Source organism: Stegodyphus dumicola, chromosome 2, assembly GCF_044657685.1.
Source record: "Stegodyphus dumicola isolate Sdum_Otavi_A_Nest chromosome 2, ASM4465768v1".
Taxonomy (NCBI): Eukaryota; Metazoa; Arthropoda; class Arachnida; order Araneae; family Eresidae; genus Stegodyphus; species Stegodyphus dumicola.
In genome coordinates, this window is record NC_140769.1 from 237,438,466 (window position 1) to 237,462,106 (window position 23,641).

Below are 23,641 nucleotides of genomic sequence, written 5' to 3' on the forward strand. Positions count from 1 at the left end.
AGCGGGATGATTTTTGTAGCCATCTTCTGAAAGCCTAAAGTGGGAAAACCTGAAATGGGATATCATGGAATGGGTATCCAAGATTTATTTTGTACAGATTGGCCACCTTCCTTATTTGTTGTTGTTTAACGTTTTTGAGCATTATTGTTTATGTTCTGTACCTTTTAAATGCTCACTAAATTTTCTTTGTCATTAATAACTGTTGTTTTTGTAATTTCAGTCTCTCTCTGTTTTTTTAAATTTATTTTATTTCTATCTGTTATTATTGTTTAAATTTTATTTAATCGTGTGTAGAATTTTTAATTAGTTGTAAACAGAAATCGGATTTATTCTAACTCTTGTTTTCCATCTCGCCCGAAATATGGGAAAGAATTTCTCACAGTCACAAATGCAAGAAACTTAACATATTCGATTTAAGACTAAGATAAAAATTTTGCTCTTGAACTAAACTCTTTTGTGTTATGTTTTCTATTGACAAACTAAGTTTATTTGTATATCGATTATTTCTTGGCATCTTATTATTGAAAAAAAAGCGGAAGCTTTTCAGGTTCTCCTTCCCATGCCTTCTCATTTTAAAATGAATTCGAAATTTATTCAAGATGTTTTACTTAAAATTCTAACCTACTTTGGAAAAGGTGTACCGATTGCGGAGTCGATAATCCCTGTCTCCTGTATCAAAATTTTGATTCCGAAATGTGCTAATTGAATGGATGATGGATGTTTTACTGTCCTTCCATATCAAACGGGATTAACTGGTGTTTGTGGTAATGAAAAACTGTTATGTATCTAGTCTGTTAAGCTGTATTAAGTATCATACACAGGCGAAAACTGTTATTATTCTGTATGGCCGTTTAAAGTATGGTTGACTGTTTCTAAACTGAATGGCACGAATCTTGCTTCATCAATTGTAATTCTGAGAAGATTGAGGCAGAATTGATCGGGAGGACTATAATTCAAAAAAAAAAAAAAAAAAAAAAATCACCTTTGAATCTTTTAGTAGAAAGGAAATATCTTGAAAACATCCGTGCGATGTGTGTTACTAGCAGTTGATGCTGAAGTTGCGTATTCTGGTGTTCAGCAGAAATTTATCCTGCTTTTACCAGAGCTTATCAGGAATCCCACTGGGGGCCTCACACATAACGGCTCTTCATAATTGTTTCACTATAAAGATGTGAATACTTGAGATTAGCAATTGCGTAAATATCATTTCTCATACTTATTTCAAACGAATGTAAGTGGTAAACATTTTTATGTATTAGAATCGTCTGCCGACATTACTCTTGTTCCTTTCGAAAGAAATTTTTTTGGCATATGTTAGTACCATCATGCTTAAATTTTTAAAACACAGTAAATTAAAATTCGTTTAATAATAAATTGGTACTGAGTAATTAATAGAAGAAAATTTATATTTGTTTTTAATAAATTCAAGACTATTAGAGTATGAGTAATAGTAACTGATTAACTGAAAATTTAATTAATATTTGTTCTCTCGTTAATCAGATGGATGAGCTTGCCGATTCTTGCATAGCTATTTTTATGCTGGTAAGAAGCGCCACAGTCATAGTGCTTTAAGTCCCTATTTTGTTGCTAAGACTACAGTGGGAAATGTGTAGGTTGGGTTGTAGAGACATTAGGTAATTTTTGGAAGCAGTAAAGACGAGAAATTAGCAGCACCTTCGCCGGGAATCGAATCGAACCTCTCAATATGCGCTGAGCGTGCAGAACACTACACCACGAAGGCTCGATAAGAAGGCGGGCGAAATACCTTATATACTCTCCCTTTTAAAGGGCGAGTGGGGTTTTTTAGGGGACCTAATCGCCAACTCCTGGGTGAGGAGAATCATCAAATTTTTGGAAGCTGTAAAGATGAAAAATTAGCAACGCCTTCCCCGGGAATCGAACCGCGGACCTCTCAATACGCGCTGAGTGTACAGACAAGTATACCACGAAGGCTCGGTAAGAAGGCGGGACAAATACCTTATAGGGTAACCGGTAATATTAAATTTCATAAAATATTAGTGTTGGGATGGACGACTGCCATGTGTAATTTTCAAATTCTTCGAGATTTTCTGCTATAGTGTGGAATACGCAGTTAATTTGAATTTTATTTTATTTATTCGGAATTCTAGGAAGATTTCAAGGAGGAATTATTAGCAAACGGTGCTGTAAGCAGTATAGATTTAATCTTTGATTTTGCCGAATTTTCTAAATGTGAACAGCGTGTTGATATATTCTTATGTTTTCCTTGAACAGCGTGTTGATATATTCTTACGTTTCTAAGTCTCATATTTCGAGCCAGAAAAAAGGTATATTTGATAATAGCATTTTAGCGTTGTTTGTAAACTGTAATGTAAACAATTTTTTGTAGATAAGATATAACTAAGCAAATAATCTTCAAAACAAAACTGTTCTCGTTTTTATGACATAATTTCTAATAGCTTTAAAAGCGAGTAGCTAAGAATGCGATAGTTTTGAAGCTGCTACCGTACTAAATGTCTGTCACATTGTGTAATACTTTACAATCGCATCATTTCTCAAACAAATGTCCGAAGTGTTTAAGGTTAGAACTGGTGAGTTTTCCTCTCAGCTGTGAGGGCATTACTACGAGAACGATGCATGTACACGTGTTTCATTCTTCCTGATTTATGGTTGTTGTAAGTATGAATGTTATCTTTAATTAGTGTGTGTATTTTTCGCATTTTTTCTCTATATTTCTTGATATGTCCATAAGGAAGTAAGCAAGATTTTACAAAAGGCTTTTTACGAAATTATACTCATTTGTTACCATTCTTAAAACAGAGTCGCGTTGTTTATGTAATATCTCACGATGGAAAGGATATGAATTTGTGAAATTCGGGTTAGAAATTAATTGCTATAATAATAAATGACTTGAAACCTTAGGTCTTAAATTTGCAAACGTTTCAGAGGTTTTTATACAACAAAAGAAATAGTATTGTCGTTGTTATAAAGAAGAAGCTGTGCATTAGTAGTTCATATGCTGTATTAAGGTCAGTTTTTCATGTTAAAGAGGTAAACGTGACATCGAAGGCTATTTAAAGAAAGGGTTCAGAAGTTTAGGAATTTTTTTTTTATTAAACTACCTTAGATGAGTATGTTTGCTTCTTTTCATAATCATAATATATGCGAGAATCAAGAAAATGCTTGTTATTATCTCATTTAATTTAATTAAAGAATTTAATCCTGTTATCTTACCTGTGTATATTAATAAAACCTTATCTGTGGCATGGTTTTTAAGCGTACTTTGTTTCGATAAGATGTGGGGAATAAAAAAATCCTACCTGCCCGCTCCAAGGGTTGCTCTTTAGAGCCTTATGTTGTTATAAAAATGGCATTGCTTGTGAATTTAGTAATCATATTTACGTTTATATTGCATATTGATAATGAAACTACATCATTATAAAATGGAATAATTTTGTGCTAAGTAATGCAAACATATATAAATTTCATAAAATCTAAAGCGAGGTAATGGCAGTATAAATCTAGTTCTAATTTTTCATGGGAAGAGAGGGATTGTACGAGTTTTTTACTTCTTTAACGCTACAGGAACTGTAAATTTCATGTTGTTTAGTCACTGGGATTGTAGAGAAAATAAAATCAATTTAATAGTTTATGTTAGTCATTCTTTCGTAATTTCTCCGTCCGCAGTTAATTGTAAATCACTTAAAATTAGAACAGGCACGAGTATTGTGTGTTTGCTACTATTCGTGTAATTCATTTTTCCTTACATAGGCATACAAAGCCTTATTGCGCTTTGTCAGTATTTATTATGTTTCTTTGGAAACGAATGTCAGTTCTATACCGAGTCACTCGATCAGCGCCATGTTATCACTTTTTGACATTCTTATAATTATGACAGTACTGCAAGCTTATTATTACATCAAATTACATTAAATGATACTCATTCGATGACAAAATCCAGATTAAAGAAATTGAGGGGGGGTTTAGGCGCGGCAGGTGCAGGTGAGATCAGCGCTTGTGCACTTCCTTACATATACTAGGTATAGCTAGGCCTTGCTGACTCTTAAACTTTGTCCCCAGTTTTATGGGAGAACAGTCAGGGGCACGGTCTTAGGATTTGCCACACACCTCTTTCCCTACCCTCGCGAGGACTTTCGGCTTGCCGTGTATTTTGAGTACCCCCATGTCGCACATGCACTATACGCTTACAAACATCAGTACCTTCTTTGGGGTTCGAACCGGGGCCCATCGCTATGGCAATGAGCAATATACCGGCTTGGCGGCCTCTATGCACAGCGTTTTTTCGGAGGTTTACAGTGAATATTAAAAAACAGAATATTAGGGAATGAAGAATTATGAAATAAAAACTGAATCTGCGGGCCTAGCCATGAACTTCGTGTGCTAAGGCGGTAATCAGGATATTATATATAGCCTGTAAATATTCAGTGGTGGATGCTTACTGTTGTATTTATTTATCCAAGTTTTGAAAAGGCTTCTATTAATTTTGCCTGTTCTTAAAATTAATTACCCATCTTCTCTCTTCACCTGTTGTAGTTATTGATTGATAATGGATGAGTACTTGATGCCGCATAAGAAAACGACCTTTATTTGCATTGCTTTGGTCTGCGAAGCACGCGATGTATCTGCGCCTAACCTGAAATTTAAATGTCTAATTTAACAATCAGACTTTCGGTTTGCCCACTAGCGGCGTGCGGTAAAAGCGCTGAACACTGTTAGCTCGATCTGGATTAAAATCCTGTAAAACAAGTCAGCTGCGTGGAAGTATTCAAAGTTTTTCGCATGTGATAAGTATTCAAAGTTTTTCGCATATGAATGTGAGATAGTTTCCATTAAAAAGTCATCTGCGAAGACATTCGTTAGCAAAGAGCCGTGGAGTGCTAACTAACTGATTCTGGAATAAGTTAACTTTGCATTACTTTTTTTTTTTTATTGTTCCGTTTAAATTCTAATCAAGGCAATATTAAAGCTATTTAAATTTTAAAAAAAAAGTTGGGAATATTCTTGTTTGTTACTATGTCTGTCTTTTCTGTGTATTTCTTGTTTGTAAATTTTCTGTACCTTGTGCGTCATTCAAAATGTTCATTTGGCGATCGCCAATATAGCAATAAACTAATATGATTAGAGGCCATGTCGTTAACCTGCATAATATTACTGGACGTGGTCGGAATCCCTAATGTGACGTCATCGTTTATAGGCGCGGTTCAACGTTCCAAGGTGACGTAACTGAATCACTCTTCCTTTCGCTTGCAAGCTATTTTCTTATTTATAGCGTGTCCATTTCTTTGAAGGAAATTATGCAGTAATTTCATGCGCTTAATGTCATATTGTTAAATTCTTTTGTTTCACTCATTTGATGGATTTCTTTGCGTCTTTAACAGCAAGTTAACTAATTAAATAGTTATCTTTTTATCGACAGAGCGAACTGAACTTTTACCAAGCGCCATTATAGCATATTTAATTGCCTATGATTGCTACTGTTTCACTGTATTACAAAAAAAGAATAAAAAAAAGTGTTTTCCTAATATTGAAACCCAGCAGCAAATTAACTAAATTAATTAATAATCTCAAAACAAAAGCTCAAGTGCATTAGATAATCTAAAGAGAAAAAAGCGAAATAAATTATGTTCTCATGACAGAACTTTTTTTTTTTTTTTTTCAAGAATTTTCCATTCTTACATCAGATATTAAGAATTCTTTGACTAAGATATTAAGAAGACTATCTAATATTCTTCTTAATATCTGACTTCAGATATTAAGAATGAAATAATATTTGTTCAATTGCCTTACAAGATATTTGCGTAGAATAACATTTTTGCATATTTTAAAGCTGTGAAATTTCTTCTTTTTTCAAAATTTATATTTTTATATTTGAAAATAAGTATCAGTAGTCTAAGACAGTTTTTTGTGGGAGTAAAATTTGACTGTCTTTTAAAACAAAAGTCATATTAGAAATAAATAAACTGCTTGGCATATTCAAATGTAAATATAACCACTGAAGAAAATCCGTTCTATCAACTCCATACAAATCTGTCAATCACCACAGTAACAAAATAGTAATGTAAAAATTTGTATTTATGTAAAAGTTGGACAAAAGAGAAAGGTGCCAAAACTATTACTGTTTATATAACTATTAGTGCTAAACCTTTTTTTGAATTCGTGATTGTAAATGTACTGCCTTCACTGAACTTCTGTATTGAATATTTTAACTATAATTTATTATTTTAAATTTTTACTGACATAAATTTCATCCATTTGTGATGATATATACTTGCATATCCAATGTACTCACTCTGTTTCGATTATGTTTCATGTGGTACATAAATCCCATGTATTGAGAGCAAATAATTAACACTTTTATTGAGATATGAGTTCACAAAACAGAATGTAAGCAGAAGCCTTTGACATTGCAATAAACGTTTCGTTCATGCTTTTATCTATGCTTAATCCTCCCCTCGCCCCTCCCCCACCAAAAAGAATTAAAAATTTAATTTTTATTTTTTTAAAAGTTATTTCAAAGCTCCATAGTTTGTATGTAGGCTTTTTTTGCCGTTCCTGAGAGTTAGAGGCTGTGGGAAATTTGCGCATAGATACGTTCTTAAAGTGCCATGTCCACACAGCAAGGGGTAAACATTTATCATGTATACAATCCGCTTCCGCAAAATTTCTCGAAATGTTTATGAGACGTCTTGATTCATATTTCTAAAAAATCACGGATCATTGGCCGAATGACATTAAAACAAATTTCCCAGCGCATAAATTAAAACTAGCCAAATATCACATCTGCTCCTTCTAGCCCTGACTGTAGGCGTTTTGTGGACATAAAAAATGTCGTCTTTGGCCACCGTAGTTGTTTTCAGGCGTATCAGTCAATGCCTTTCATTTTAAGGGTACATGTAGAAGAGCAGCACTGCGAAGGCTGCGATTTTTTGAATAAAAAAAGGTTAAAAAAAATAATTCCGTCCTCCGCTGAGAAGCGAAAACGAAAGAAAGTCGGGTGTGCTTTGGTAAAGTCGTAACGGATGTGGGCTGAACCCCAAAACCCAAACAGAAGTGTATTTTAGCGAGTGTCTGGAGAGTTGCTTAAGAGAAAAAAGATGCTCCATTTATATTTCGTCTTATTTTTTAAAATTGCGATGTTAGTTCAAGGTTTTGGAATGTTTCACAAGGATGGCTTTAATTAATTTAACTGGAGCAGAAAAAACTTCTTAGAACTTCCCTCAATTAGAAAGTCTTTTAATTTATGAAAATGATGCTTTATCAAATTTCCCCAACTTCCGCAAGTAATTTTTGTATAAATTGAAATTTTTGTAATTCTATCCGACTGATCAGAAGATATCGTTGAATTTAGAATCTCCGTGCTTTTTGAAGTCAAGGTTATGATTTTGCATCCAATTTATGTAGCATTTCTCCCCTTTTTATGGTGATGGAATTTTTAAAATGATTTTCAGCAGTGATGTATATAAGCTATTATAAACACCTTTTATGGTACTCCAACATGATGAAATTTGTAAATGTAAGAATCCGTAAAATAACTGTTCATAACTGAATTTAGCAGAGAATATTTTTTTCTCTTTATTTTTGGTACTTACTTTGGTACTTCTGGTACGTACGTGTTAATGCAACCAATTTACTAGAAGTCGTCAGATTTTTAGAATGTGCCAAACTCTGGCAACCATGCACATGACCATTCATCCGGTAGTAATTCTTCAGTCAAGGAATAACGTTCTTTTTTGTTATATTCCAAGTTCCAATAGGCTGTCTTTAACTTAATTTTAAAATATGAGTCTGTGGAATTTTCCAGCAATAGAAGAAACTGCAGTAAAATTTCTGCAGGAATACAAAATTTTGCTGAAAATTTTCTAAAGGGAACAAACAATAAGGAACTGCGTTTCCTAGGTAGGCGCAGTTCCATTGGTGAGGGTTGCACGAAGCTGAGTCTCTATAATCATTTAACCAGTTAACTGTGGCGTTCTCGTTTAAGAGTGTGCACCGTTCTGTGTCGTTAAAATCGAGCCATGACCAGTATATTCGCAATCACAGAGTAAGTTGCCCTGGTAAGATATTGGATGAAAAAGATGGGTTTATTTTATAAAATTGAAAATTTTATTACTAATATTTACTTATTTGGTTAACATAAGCATATATTACATACTTATTAAACTAAAAACGCAATAAATTAAATTAAATATTGTACATATATAAGTAAGAATTTAAATTCCTGCTGTGGAGTGATATTCAGCGAAACAGGCTACTATACACAATGGGACTTTGCAAATCAAACACCAGTAACACGATTCCTTCCTGATCTTACGTTTGTAGCAATGCAAACACCTTCGCGTAGGTTTTTTTTTTTTTTTTTTTTTTTTTTAGAGTTCCGGGTATATAATTTGGAACTTGATTCCCGCCTAATTGTCTTATATTAGGTCTAAATGGCCGAGTTTGTGTCGATTTATTTCTTTCAATTGGTTACGTCGCAAAAGTGTCTTCAATAAATTTAAGCAAAAAGTTGATACGCGATAATGTTCCATTATTTTTTTTATATAATATGAATGCATTCACACACATAATGTCTAAGAAATGGAGAAATATCTTTTTGTAGTATTTTTTGAGTCGTTTTCCTGCTGTGGAGTACGCTATGGTAATCCCATCGCTCATATCCACTCCACCCATTTTTTTATTAGGTACGGTTTCTTTGTTATTATTTTTCTTTTCTCTGTTTCTATTACGTTGTCATTATGTACAGTACTTACTAAATAAACCTCTCTCTCATCTTTCCATTTCATTAACATAAAATACGATTTGTGTATAACGTCAATACACGATTTGTGTATAACGTCAATACACGATTTGTGTTCGTCAATACACAAATAGTGTCGCTTCTACATAACGAGTATACTCGTCAATCACAGTTAAGTGGTTAAGCGAAAACAGATTGCTGTGTACTTCGATAAAAGAATGTGTTTTATTTTTGTAATGTATGACTTCATCCTTGTTTAGTAATTAAAATTTTTTATTTTAAACTGCTAAAATATGTTTTTTATAGATGTTAATAAATGTCGATAATTTGGGAATCTTTCTCTAGGGAGGGAACGCTCAATTTGCACCCGTTAAATAATATTTACCTTTTAATCCGTAAAAAATACCCAAATTGCCTCAAGGTGGTTGCATTAATATGTAAGTACCCTCTTCTTTCTCTACAGATGTTATGATTTCTATAAAACACATTCGTGTCGAGATTCAATATAGCTCTATTTAGCAACAGTGAGAGAGTAAGTTATTAAAAAAAACTGTTGCAGCCTTTTTCTGGTTAGGGCGTTTTAAGTGGAAATAAAACTACTTGAATGGAGTCTTATGGGTTGGCTCATACACCTCTCGCCACGATATGATATCTGATGTGCTGCGACTTATATGGCGTTATCACTAGTCGATTTTGTAACGCTCTAACCATTTCACTCATACAACTTTATATGATTTTCAAATTTTCGCGAGGATAAACGGAGGTTTAGAAATTGAAGGCGTCTGTTTTGTCTTGCATCTTATTTTCCCCTTTTCTAATTAATGTCTTGCCTTCCTGTTGACGAAGTGTTCAGCTCTGATTTACAAACCTCTGGTATTCGTCAAGGGTTTTAATTTGCTGGTTTTAAAATGTGCCAAGTTCAGACTACTAAGTCGTATCAGTAATGATTAGCAACCTCTAAGTTTTTTTTTTTTTTTTTTGTTTACTCTGGAAGTACCATCTTCATTACTTTTAGCGAAAATACTAAGCGCACGTACATAAAATATCTGAAATATAACTCGTACGTTCGACGGTCAGACGTACGAGTTCACTTTTCAGACTCATTTCATCAAGCATTTGAAGCTAGGCCTTTTTAATGTACTGTACTTTTACATAGTATGGGTTATTTAGCTTATTTGTAATCGGATATATATGTATAAAATAAGTTATTGGCATCTTTCGCTCGATAAAAGGAATTTTATGAGAGGAGGATGAATTCGGGTTTTGATCTTTTGTTCGTTTTTTTACATCAAATCACGTGAGAATTTTCCTTGATTTTTGATATTGCTATCATAACTTCATTATAAAATTAATGCGCCGTTTAGTGTCGCCGCAATCGAGCCATGACGAATATATTCGTCAATCACAGAGTAAATTGCGCGGGTAAGATATTGGATGAAAAAGATGGGTACTTATTTGGTTAATATAACCATATATTACATACATATTAAACTAAAAACGCAATAAATTAAATTATTGCGGATGAAAATACTTTTTTTTTTTTTTTTTTTTCTTAGACATTTTTGTGACACATTTTTGCCAATTAAAATGAAAGTTATACGTGAATTCAGCTAACGCTTGAATGAAGATGTGGAGGTTTTTTTTTTCGGGGGGGGGAAGGAGGAGACATGTTTTTCTAGACGTCGTAATTTTGATAAAAGGGGGCATTTTTTTTAAAGATTTGATGCTTTTTATTTTATAGATTGATGAACAAATATATAAATATGGTTGTAAATAATTGCAATATTTGAATATGTCTTCAAATTCCAGTTTTACTGCGGTGGTTTTTTTTTGGAGTGTGCGAGGGAGGAAGTAAAACGATTTTTTTCTCTTGTATTTTAATTATCAGTAAAAATAATGATGACTATGGAAGCATAATGCCAAAAAGCAAAACATATGGAAAGCCTGTTAAATTCAGAAACACATGTTCTGTTTCAATACAAATCTCTCTCTCTTTTTTTTTCCCCCCTCCGAAGATTTTTAAAATTATTCTAAAAGATTAATAATACGCTTTTCTTTTTAACAAATTTAAATTCATGGGTATTAAACCAGTACTTTATCTTTCTAAAATATTGATCAAAACTTGTCACGCCTTAGAAGTATAAAATTACATGTTAAAAAATAATTAATATGCAATAGTTATTCCGGAGTTTCATATCTTCTTGCGCTGTTATCTTAAATTGTTCTAAAGCACTGTTAATATTGTTTTCGTAGATACGGGAATTTTTAATCCTTATTAATAAATCTTAATCCTAAAATCGTTGAATATAATTTTTGCTATGATTGTGCAGTGTTTATTTACCACGCAAAGCTCGCTTATAATTTAACTTAAGTGGGATCTTCTTTAATAAGATCATTCTTTTCACCACTAATGGGTAATAAATTGTTTAATGACGTCATTAGTAACTTCCGCTTCCTGGCATATGAGATTTCAATCAGCTTTTTCATCATTTGCGGTTTCAAGGTTCACCATCCTTTCAATGAAGAAATCGGATGCGGAAACACGCAATAAATAGTGAAAATGGCATCCTCAGAACTCCGCTTTGAAAATAACCTCTTTTAAAGCTGACCGCTTGAAATAACTTGTGTGCCATCAGCGTATTCTCGTTATACCTTTAATTTCGTGCGTGAAAAATGCTTTCTCGCTTACGAAGCAAATTAATTCATCTCTTCCTGCTGTTGGGGGGATATGTTAAAAATTTACATTAGTTTGAAGAAGTGATCGTGCTATAGTTGATTTTCCGTTGATGCAAAGGAATGTATTATCTGACTTAAATCAAAGCCATCTTGTCTGAAATTCATTTAACTTGTTCCAGGCGGTACTACGAAACTCCAAGGGAAAACATGTAATCATACTTTACAAAATTATGAGATGTCCAAATATTGTTGCCTGGCCTTCCACGTGTAACTTCAATACGAGCCAGTGTCGCTTAAGAAATGTTACAGGAAGACATTTCTTCCGCTAGAAAAAAGCTATCACTTGTTTTAAATAATTAGTCAATCTAACTCAAATATTTTTAGCAGTTTTTTTTGGGGGGGGGATATTATAAAAAATAATAGAATAAAAAATATAAAGCAAATTTGAAGTATTGAAAAATAAGATCAAAGATTTGGTCTATTGATTCGTATAAGAAACCTAGACCTTAAATTCGGTATTTAAACTTTGTTATTACACGTTCTAATTTTCATCAGATTAGAACACAAGTTCATACATATATGAATACGCAATGGCTAGAACATTTCATTGTAAATAACGGTCTGTCAAGTGATTAGATATAAAGTAGTGCAAACTAAAGCTACTGCCACTTGTCAGGTGAAAAAACGTTTTTTTATTTATTTATTTTTTTTTTTATACTAACTTAGTAACGATTTGTATCTTTTCAAAATCTAACAAGACTTTGAGCTCTCTGAAATTAGCTCAATTCTCGTTAAATGCTGATCTTGCCGGAAATAATTCTATACTAATTACTTAACATTTTGCATAAGTAATTATTGTATGCAAAGTGTTAACAAGTCTGTGGCTCTCTTAAAATAGCTCATTTCTCACTAAATACTGATTTTGCTGGAAAATTTTCTGTACCAACTTCGTAACAATCAATATTTATGTAAAATCTAGCAATTCTCTGAGCTCAAAGTAGCTCAAATCTCACTAAATGCTAATCTTGCTGGAAATACTAACTTAGTGACAATCATTATTTATGCGAACTTTAACAAGTCTTTGAGCTATCTGCAGGTAGCTCAATTCTCACTATTGGTCTTGCTGAAAAGATCAATAAACATCTAACTGTAACATGCTTGTCCATGATTTTAACTGCAGCGGTTGAGCAAGGCAGCTAAATATATAGATTCTATAGTAAAGTAGTATTTAATTGTATTTTAATCACAATTTCCTCCCTCTTTCCCCTTTTCTAGTATTACGTTAGTATCCTTCCTTCTATAGCTAATGATGTAATTTAAAAAGAAGTTATAAATAAAAGGAAAAAATAAATTTGATACTTTTTGCCTAATTTTCAATAATAAATCTTAGATTAGGAATAAGACTACCGATTTCGAGGGCAGTTAGAGGTAGATCTCACATCTTCAGTAGTAGATGCTCTTTTTAGTCTAAAGGAACAATTTGCCCTGAAGGACTATTAATTTTGCGTTGAAAACCTTAAAAGGCTGTATCACTTTCCAAATCGTTGCCACAATACATTATCATCCTGTCGTATATTTAAAGAAATTAAATAATGAAGAATCTGCATAAATGCATTTCTCGCACTGTGATAAAACAACCGTACATAGAGCCATCGAATTTTAAATGACGTAATCCTACTGCGAATATGGGCATCTAAAAGCCGAAATTTGGAATTTGTTTTATTATCGATTTCATATTTTGTTAAATTTTAACGAATTTCTGATTAACAAACTCAAGGATTTCAAAGCGAGCAATGGCAACGTTGTACAGAAAAAAAACATTTTTATCTCCAGCGTGCGAGACTCTGTATCGAAAATTCTAAAGATATGCTCAATTTAAAACTATTTTGCGATATTGTTCTTGACCTGAATTTTATGGTTTAAGTGCGAAGAACTTGATATTTAATAAATAAAAGTAACATACAAAATGTTAAAAAAACGCCCCTTTGGACGTAATTTAAAATCTGAAACCCTCTTTTTTTTTTTTTTTTTTTTTTTTTTTGGGGGAGGGGGCTAATTTAAAATTTTACATTGCAGTATTTCTCTTCTATTTATAACTACCCGCTTGCGCCAGCAGTTATCTAAAATAGTTATTATAAAAAAAAAATTATATATAAGGACTTTAATGAGTCCAGCTAATATAATTTCGCAGGTCCAGTTAGTAATTAATAACAGAGAGAAAAAAACTGTGTTTATTGCTTTAAGTTGGGATATCTTCAAGAAGTGTACTGATATGGAGGCATGATACAGACCTTACAAATGCATGAGTTAGTTCTCTTGTGAACCGGACCCAGCGCTCGATCGACTGATGCCATAATGCTAAAAAATGCATTGATGCTCAAAATAAATTGAATGCTGTCAGAACTGATAATTCTGATTCTCGGATAAATAAAACCTAGCAGAACAGGTAGTACAGCAGCAATTGCTTCATTCGTAGCTACCGAATATCGCTGACCACCCAATTATGGTTAAGTGTATCAACAACTGCACACGGTCTTATTATTTAGAAGATTTGTCTAAAATGTCTGAGGCGGAATTTGTTGGTCGAAGTAACGTTGAATTTATAAAAGTTCTTTTGAGCACAGGAGTGAATTACAGTAAATTAACCTCCCTATTTAGAGAACTGAAACACTAACATTAAACCTGTTTGTCAGAAGACTAGTTAAAGTGTTACGTAGATGGCTTTCATCTCGTACATCTGTGGAAAAGAGTAGTGATGCAGTTGAAAGAAAGGTTTTCTTAGCCAATAGAATAGCTCAGCTGGCTAAAAGGCAAGCGAAGGCTTCTATGTTCCTATTTCTAGTTTAACTGATACGAACAAAATTTTAAAAATATGCAACCTAAAAGATCTTCCTCTTCTTTCTATCAAAAGGGGAAAATATATCTCTAAGAATCAAATTCTCCAGTTGTAGCAGTCTTCGGAGTAGTGTCACCTGAATCAATGCATCAAATGTAAACAAGGGCCCAGTAAAGGAAAAATTGAAGAACCAGTTTGTTGTTAACGCAGAAGGAACTCGCCTTCGTACTGCGGTTGCCCAAAATTTCGCCTAAATAAATCCAAATAAATCAGCAAAGAAAGATACCATAAAGCCCGGTATTAGTCCTGCTAAAGCCCTTTCAAGGTTGCAAACCTGAAACTTTTAAAAGTGTTAAAATTGCCTTCTGCACTGGCCCTGTCTGTTTCTGCAGAATTGTGTACTGATATGAAAAAAATGTTAAAAAGTAAAACGGATAATTGCAACTAGTACTAAAAATAACGTAGATATTTCTAGTTTTATTCCTTCATGGAAATATTTAAAACTATGAGTTTTACTGAGCATTTGGTAAAAATGAATTTAATGGTATTGTAGAGTTTCTCACTTTGTAAATGCTATGTTAATGTTGAAAGTGAAGAATCTTAAGCACTGATAAGCGAATAATCGCTAAAGTTCGGGTGACAAGAAACAACAAGATAGAAGGGTAACTAACCCTTTATTATTCCAGTAAGATTTAACAGAACTTCGCCTGGGAGTGTACAAACAAAGCCGACACTTGGGCTTGAACTTAAGAGACTAAGAATTAAACTAAAACTAAGATTAACTAAAGAAATATAGCCGAAGCTATCAAGATTCAAATCGAGTTGGCCCTTTAACTTATTTGACTACGAAGCAAGGGCCTGAATACGGCCGAGCGTAATAACAGCTTTGAGAGACAGAGCGGTCAAAAAGGCAGACGCACGTAAATCAGAAACTCTGATTCTCTCTCACTCAGTAAGTTTAAATACCGCTCCTCCTCATTAAATATTAATCAAGATTCCAAAACTACGTTCTGGCCGGAAGTAGTAAGTTGAAGTTAAGAATTTGACAGGAAAGGAAAACTTAAAATTTAACTGTTAATAAAATTAACATAATCCTTACAGTATACCATAGTCAACAGATAGAACTTAAAACTTGTAATATTTAAATTGATAAATTCCATATTTTCTTGCAAATATTCATGAAAATGAATGATTATCAGCAATGAATAATTTGGTATATTAATTTGCAACTTTAGTGATTCATTTATAAATTATTATTGAGAATTTCCCTATATCCTTTCCTCCTTTTCGGTCCATTCCTTCCAAACTGTATGGTTTTTAAGAGAATCTCCCTCTACCCCCCTGAAAGTCTTCTAACTGTGGTTCTCTTCTCTCCCACTTACAACTAAACACCATGCTCTTCATTGATTTCCTGCCATCTTGTGACTTTCTTTCTGACCAGTCTCTTTGGTTCGAAATTGATTCGAATTTCATTTATCAGTGTTATACAGGATTAGGGATGCTTAAGTATTCTTTTTCCATAGGCATGGCGTGCGGCCATCTAAATAAATATAACTTTTGCATCCCTTGGTTTTTTAATAAAGAACATATTGAATATAAAAGAAAAAATTAATATCTAACATTTTGCCGATTGACAACAAATTGGAGGGTATAAGATAAAAATATTTTATTTCGGGCACTGGCAACACATTTCTTTTAACCCTCTGACCGCGAGTACAAAATTCGTTAATTAAAATTGGGAGTGGGAATCCAAGCCTTTTTTTTCCCTCCAAAATTAATCGTAGTTGATAACTCAATTTTGCTGATGCGGAAAAAATGCTTGCCATATATATTCCAGATAAAAGATGAATGTGATGTTCATAAGATCACGCATTCGAAGGAGCAAATCTCTGATTTTTTCTGATTAAATATAAATATCTTACACTTTACCAAATGGCAACACATTGCTTTTAAATCATTGAGTTTGTTAATTAAAATGTCATCAAATTTGCACAAAATGTTAAATAAATTCAAAATTTGGGCTTTGAGGTGCACATGTTCAAAATTAGGTGTCTCTAGATGCCACCGGTTTTTCACAGTACAAAGACATACTGCATACATATAGATTTATCGTTATAGTTATATTAATAGAGACTAGTTAACAGAATGCAAAATAAGTGCTTACATGCTTTTGAACATAACTCAAAAATTGCGTCTGTTTAAAACCGTTAAATCTGGCAATAACAGTTACAATTTATGTCTGGGATTCTCACTCTGTTTTACAGAATTCTCACTGTTTTCAGACTGAAAGGTTATATAGATGAAATGTGCACAAAACGCATTTGCAAAAATGTGTAACAAATGCTGGTCTGTAAACCTGGAAATGCTGTTCAAAAAGTATCGACCCTAATTTTTGATTTTTTCCTCCCATGTAAGCCAATGAAGCACAAATTTTCTTCAGTGTATGATATAGAGTAGACACTCATGCGCATTCATGAATTTTTTCAGGCCCGCAAAAAGCGTCAGTTGCTGGCAGTCGGCAAGCAAATGAATACGTGTAGTGTGTAGTGAGCGTTTGTTGGATGTCAGTGTTTGTGGAATGGTTGGAAAATGACTTAAAAACTTGAGCAGCAATATTGCATCAAATTTTGCCAAAAGCTTGGCGATACCAGAGCAGAAACCATTCGCAAGATTCAGCAGGCTTTCGGAGATGATGCCATGAGCGCCTTTCGCATCAAGGAGTGGTACAACCGCTTCAAAGACGGCTGCACATCAGTAGACAGTGAACCATATTCAACTAGATCTTCAACAAGCCGGAATGACAATGCTGTTGAGCAAATGCAGTCTCTGGTCTTGCAGGATTGTCATATCACAGCCCGAGAAATTTCGAATGAGACAAAGATTAGTGTCGGATCATTACATACATAATGTCGGATTACATTGAATATTGCACGAGGATTTGGGTACACAGAAATACACAGAATTTCGAAAGTTTTATTTAGAAAAGTCCTGTTGACCGTCTTCTTTGACTCCCGTGGTGTGGTATATCATGAATACGCCCCGGAATGCCAAACCATTACAAAGGAAGTAGTACCAGAAGGTCCTCGTTGGCTTCATTATGCTTTGCAGCGCAAAAGACTGGATCTATGGGCAATGAAAATTTGGCTACTCCATCATGATAACGCACGTGCCCGTTCTGCGCATTTGACTCACAATGTGCAGAATGGGCAGATCTTCGCTGAACAAACATCCGTATGCTTCATCAGACTCCCTATTCACCCGACATGGTGTTGTGAGATTTTTAGCTGTTTCCCAAGCTGAAAATGCCGCTGAAAAGAAACCCGACTTGAGTTAAAGACATCATGCGGAGACTTGAGTCAAAGACATCATGCGGAATGCGACGGAAGGATTGCTCACCATTCCAAAACTGTGCTCCAGAAGTGTTTCCAACAATGGCGGGAGTGCTGGGAGAAAGATTGTTTTGAAGGGAATTAGTGTTTCGGACTTCCAAATTTTTGCCAACCAAAGGTTCGATACTTTTTGAACAGCGTAGTATTTTAAAAAGCTGCTAGTCGGCGTCTCGAGCATATCATGTACTTTTTTCTAACTTTAAACATTTTAAACAAGCGTAACATAAAAAGTTTCTGGAATATGCTATGGTCATGCTAAAAACTTAGTATGTCATCAAGTCATGTATAAAGGTAATTAATTACTGTCAAGCATGCGAGAAGTGTTTGCTTTTTCTGGGGCAAGATCAAAGAATGGCATTTTTTTTATCATGGTAATGCCTTGTCATACTACTACTCATTCCTATGCACTTGTTTCCTAGGTGTATCATCTAAAAGTATAGAAAAAATTATTTAACCATGGATAATGAGAATATGGGCGCTTTACTTTGCATAAAAAATATCTGAAAATGTATTTTTGTATAAAGGACAATATGATTTTTTTTATCAAATGTTAGATTCTTGATTGTATCTAATGTTTTTATTTCTTTTTCAGGTGGGCAGTGTACCATCCATCAGACAGCGAAAGTGTAACAGAGGTGGCAGACCGAGAAAAAAGAAAATTCCCCAAGGTTGGCCCCTGTGTTCAAGGGGCTGCCTTATAATCCACATCGCCGATCCTGATCCGGCAATCTTGAAAGGTGGAGATTTCTACTTTGTTGCTGAACCGGTGAGAGTAGCCCTGAAGTGGAAAGAAGAAGCAACAGATTCAATTCGTGAACGATCATTGGACGCGCGGGAATTTTCAAAAGAAATGGCAGCACTGTTGTCTCCTTCATCCCCTGATGATGACGACGACGAGAGTGTCGAGCGCAACACATTGCTGGTGGCTGCTGAAAATGGAATTCACAGGATAGAAATTGCTCATCTCTTGGAAGAGTTGTTCGAGGGATGTAGGAGACGAAGTCGTGTGCGAAGCACGAGGGACAGTTGGGTCCAGACTGAAAAAGAGTTGGGCAAGGTTGCAACCTCTGTAGCTGAAGAACAGAAATGTGAGGAAGTTCTTCAGCCACTTGCACCACTAGCAAGTGAAGAGGAATTTTGTTCAGGTGACTTATTAATCCAGTATTTTGCATACTTTTAGATTCTAATAAAAATATGTTGCCAATTAACACATGTAAGTCTTTTTCAGGTTAATTTGACCATCTTTCTCAAGATCATTAAAATTAATTTCAATTGAATTGTTCGCATTCTTGTCGAAAAAACTAGATTCAACTAATGATGTTGGTGGCGTTCTGCTGTTAGAAAAGCTTTAGCAATACTGCTTGAAGAATTTGTTCAGCAGAAACGTTTTTTCGGTAATTTTCAGAACAGCTCTCTTCTCTCTCTGTCTCTCATAACGCAATCCTTAGAAGTTATTACGATTTTTAAAACAGAGAGGGAGAATTTAAATTGTACTTCTGATTTACAGATTTTTTTATCTTACATATATATATATATATATATACATACACACAACAATTATTCATTTGCTTACAAATAATAGTTATAAGGTGAGTGGTAATGAACTGTAATTGCAGTTAATAACGATACTTCTGTTAGGTTGTGTGCTATGTCGCCAGAATATATCGTGCACCTGTTAAGGGTATTAGGTAATTTTCTTCCCAAAGCCTGAAAGCTCTCATCCTTTAACATCTTACGGCAATGCAAAATACTTAAATCGGCTGATTGATACTTTAAAATACTGATGACTTGAAAAACAGAAGTTCAATGATTTTCAGGGGAGGAGGGGAAAAGGTGATCCTAAAATGTCATTAAGTACAACAATTTCTTTCAAATTTTTTACGGTATTTTTCTTTTTACTTTCTAATTTTAATGTAATTTTATTACTATTGGGGAAAAAATATACTGGCAGAATCACAAAAATGGAAAGGAAATTAAAGGACAATCGAAGAATGGGTAAGTCAGAGATGAAGTTCCATTAAATGCTTATCTCATGATTCATTTTATGCATGTGACACCTTTAGCGTCAAGTCTTAAGAATAAACTGTGGACCTGATAAAGAATGATAAGTTATGATATGACATGCGGAAAATTACGTATGCTTTGTCATAATAGCTTAAAACGTATGTTTTCTGCTAGGGGTATACTGTATTACATATTACAGTATACTTTTTTTTTAAATACAGTACAAAGTCCGAGATCCGGACTCGTCGGGACTTCGGCGATTCCGGATTTGAGATTTTTCCGGATATTAAATAATCACTTTAAATCGGGTAAGATGGCATGCAGAAATTATAAAATTAAAAATATAAAATCGTGATTTATGAAGTAATGAAGCATTTATGATTTAAATGGTACCAAATTTAACAAAAAGCTTAATATTTATTTGTTTACTTTATTAAACATTTCTTTGAATGTAAAGCATTAATTGTGTCGTTTTTTGTGCTAATTTTTTCTCTTCAATTATGTGGGCAGACATAATCTTTTGTTCAGTTACAAAGTTCCACTGTTAAAGTCCTATAGTTGCTCTTGCCAGAATTCTGACTAACTTATAAATCGAATTTGTTTCGTTTTCAGTAACCTTTCTGTCAGTTTTTCACTATCGGTAGCGGTATTTTCTGCATCATTTGTAGAACTACCCGTACAGATTTCGCCAGTCCGTTAATTGATTGATAATTGGAGCATTGTCATAGCAATGAAAAACTTTGTTATATCATCTTCATTTATTACCGCTTTTCTACATTTCATTACAAAATCCATTAATTGGAAAATTTCACCTGTGGTTTCCAATATCCCAAAGCCTTCAAATTCGTGGCTGTCAGCTTCATCATCCTCACCATAAAGTATGATAGCTGGTTATAAATTATGCCAAGCATTTTTTAAAGTATTTGGAGGTACATCCTCCCACGATCTTGCGATGCTCCACACAGCAGATTTTATGTTAAAGTATTTCAAAAATTCTGGAATAGTTTTGCCCATTATTCAAGAAATTTGACATGGATTTTAAAAATGCGACTTTAGATTTACACTTCAGCGCGAGCACTATTCCGACATCCGTAGGCTGAATGATGGACATACAGTTTGAAGGATACTTTATCTTTCATTAAAACTTTAAGTGAAAGATAGTTCAGAAGCTTGAGTATCAGCTGAAGCGTTTTCAACTGAAATTTTTAATTGCATTATACCACGGCGATTTTAAAATTTGTTTAACTAGTCTATCGAATATGTGCACTCAGTTTTTAAGCTCATTTCTTTATAAAATATTTTGGCTTGAGGCATTATCATTGGACCCGTCAATGGCACGCCCTCTCATCGTCTCTCTCTGGCCATTCAATCGACACTTTGCCATGATCGTCACTTTTAGCATAGGGAATAATTTTTCTGTTATTCATTGCGAGCGGAGATTTCGGAATCCACACAAAATCCATAAAGTTTCTTTTTCTGTTATGTCATATGCAGTTGACTTTCCAGGGCAATACTCCTCGCATAATTTTGAGAAGGATATACTTATATCCAATTTTTTTGCAGCAATTTCAGTTTCTGTTTAATGGACATCGAAACATGCTTTCGCTTTTGATCCTGTGGCAGCTCCAGAATTAAAAACTCTTTTCGACATAATCGAAAGTTATAGTTTTTATAAAATTGCTGTAATTATAACAGCCTGCAAAAATAATAAGCTGGATCAAATCAGAAAGTTAACGAATAGCGCAATTTGCTATATTAATTGAAATTCTTTGGAATGAGTAAAGTATAATTTTAGCCTATCTTAAAAGCGTCCGCTATACATGATTGGCTATGTAGCATGGCGACGAAATATTCCCTTAAATTTTGCCTTGCTTCTATCGCGCACTGACACAATTAAGCATGAATTGTATTAATTTAGTAATTTATTATACTTATGTCTATTTCTTGCACATGCTTAAGGCTTATCCGAGTCTTGAATGAATCAATTTCCACATATAATTAAGCTTAATAAGCAGGTTCGGGTGTAGATATTTTGGCGCCTGATGCAGTCTCTGCGGGTCATAAATTCTGCTAAGCGCCTCCGTAAGTTCTAAATTTTTGCCGCTCTTAATTTTGGGTCCCAGTACTCACCCTAAATTCTAAAAATTTATCATTCCTTAATTTTGTTACTCGGTGCTTCTCTAAATTCCGAAAATTTTATCTTCCCTAAATTCTGCCGCCCTGTGCGGCCATACGAGCTCTGGCGCCGGTTCTAGGTTTATATGAGTTAAAAAAAATAAAATTAAAATAAAAAAAGTCAACTATTTTTATTTAAAATAGCACTAAATGTAATCTTTTGACCTATGAGTATCATTAGCAAAACTTATTTTTAGCATATGGAAAGAAATTTTAAAAAATTTTCCCTTGTCAACATTTAGCGCATTTAACTTAAATCTGTAATCATCGCCGTGCGTAATGTCAACATAAAATGTTTCCATACTCTTTTTATTCAATTACTAATAGAATAAAGTTCTTTAGGCGTCGCTGCATGAGTTGTCATGTGTTGATAAACATACAGTTATGAAAGCAAAATATAATAAATAATAATTCGCCAGGCTGCCGACGGTATATAAAATATGAGTAGTTGTGAACGTTTTTTTTTTTGTAGAATGTTTCGGTTTGAGATGTATGCCAAGTAGATACGCAGCTACGGAGCCAGATCATTGATCACACAAATTAATGCAAAAAACATTGTTTCTTCAATAACAAGAGTATTTTACTTAGTGCCGAAATGAAATTAAGAATCGTGATTCTCCGCATGTTTTCTTACGGGAAGAAAATCAAGCCCAAAAGCTGCCTTTTTTTTTTTTTTTTTTTTTTTTTTTTCTTTATGTGACTTTAAGGTCCGGATTTTAGATCATTCCTGATATTGGACGTCCGGATCTCGGACTTTGTACTATTTTCCTTAGTTTTTGGCAAAGACCTGTTTGGAAATTTCTAAAGATCGAAACGTAATTTTTTTAAGTACCTTCACAGAAAGATTGTTTGATTTTATAGCAAACCGTCCTTCAATATTGAAATTCCAACTCAGTTATTATTATAGGGTACCTGTTTTTCTTTGCATGGAAACTCTAGAGTGGGCCACAGTGTTTGCGTGTCTTAAATCTTGTGACAAAGGTGGACATAAAGGATAGTTTTGTCTCAAATCATTTTATATGCTGTATGCATTTTAGAAGGTACAAATAAATATTAGGTTTTTTATCAATTATGCTTTAAATAAATTTAACTAATTTCGTATTAGTTAATTTCAAACAATAAAGTAATATTTTCCAGCATAGGCCTTTCTTATATGAATTGATAATTACTGAAAAACCCGCATTTATGTTATGTCCAAGAAAGTGCCCTCCAGTGACCCAATAAATGAGAAAATGAGATTGCTAAACAACAGTAGTTCGTAGCCCTTGTGTATCATGAATACGGGCTAGATTTTAATGAATCTTTCATGAAGGCGTTTTTCTGCTGGCGAATAGCCGTCGTATCCCTTGCCATAATCGAACAACCAAATATTTGCAGAAGTGTGGGTCATCTTGATTGAATTTTAAAGAATTTAAGAGATCTATATCTTATTATTTCAGAATAAATTAGTTTTAGAAGATGTGTATTGTTTGGAATTTAGAAGATGCGTATTGTTTGGAACTTTGTATACATCTATGCAGTTTTAATGAAATTATATGCAAATTATAGTACCTTTTGTGTAAGTAACCCAAATTTTGCAGGTTTAATTTCACAGATTCGAAGAAAAGGAATAAAAAGTAATATGCTTCATAATTTTTCAGTACACTTTTACGATTCAAGGTATAAATAATTCACTGAGAAAATGTAAGCATTATTTAGCAAATAAAGACTTGAAAATATTTTTTTCATTCTCTTATTACAATATAATTATTTATTGATCATTATTGCTATTTTTGATCGTAAGAATAACTTGAATGAATGATTAAGAAATACATCCACTGTCTT

At 33.6% G+C, this 23,641-nt stretch overlaps 1 protein-coding gene across 2 annotated transcripts in view; it reads left to right on the forward strand.

Moving 5' to 3' along the window:
* The window catches only part of LOC118197537 (puratrophin-1-like), a 329,078-nt gene that overhangs the window by 255,723 nt on the left and 49,714 nt on the right, over positions 1–23,641 (forward strand). For both annotated transcript variants that reach the window (XM_085811921.1, XM_035369057.2), the window contains one exon: positions 18,231–18,783. In XM_085811921.1, the coding sequence (XP_085668047.1) occupies positions 18,231–18,783 (553 nt within the window). The remainder of the gene's footprint in view (positions 1–18,230; positions 18,784–23,641) is intronic.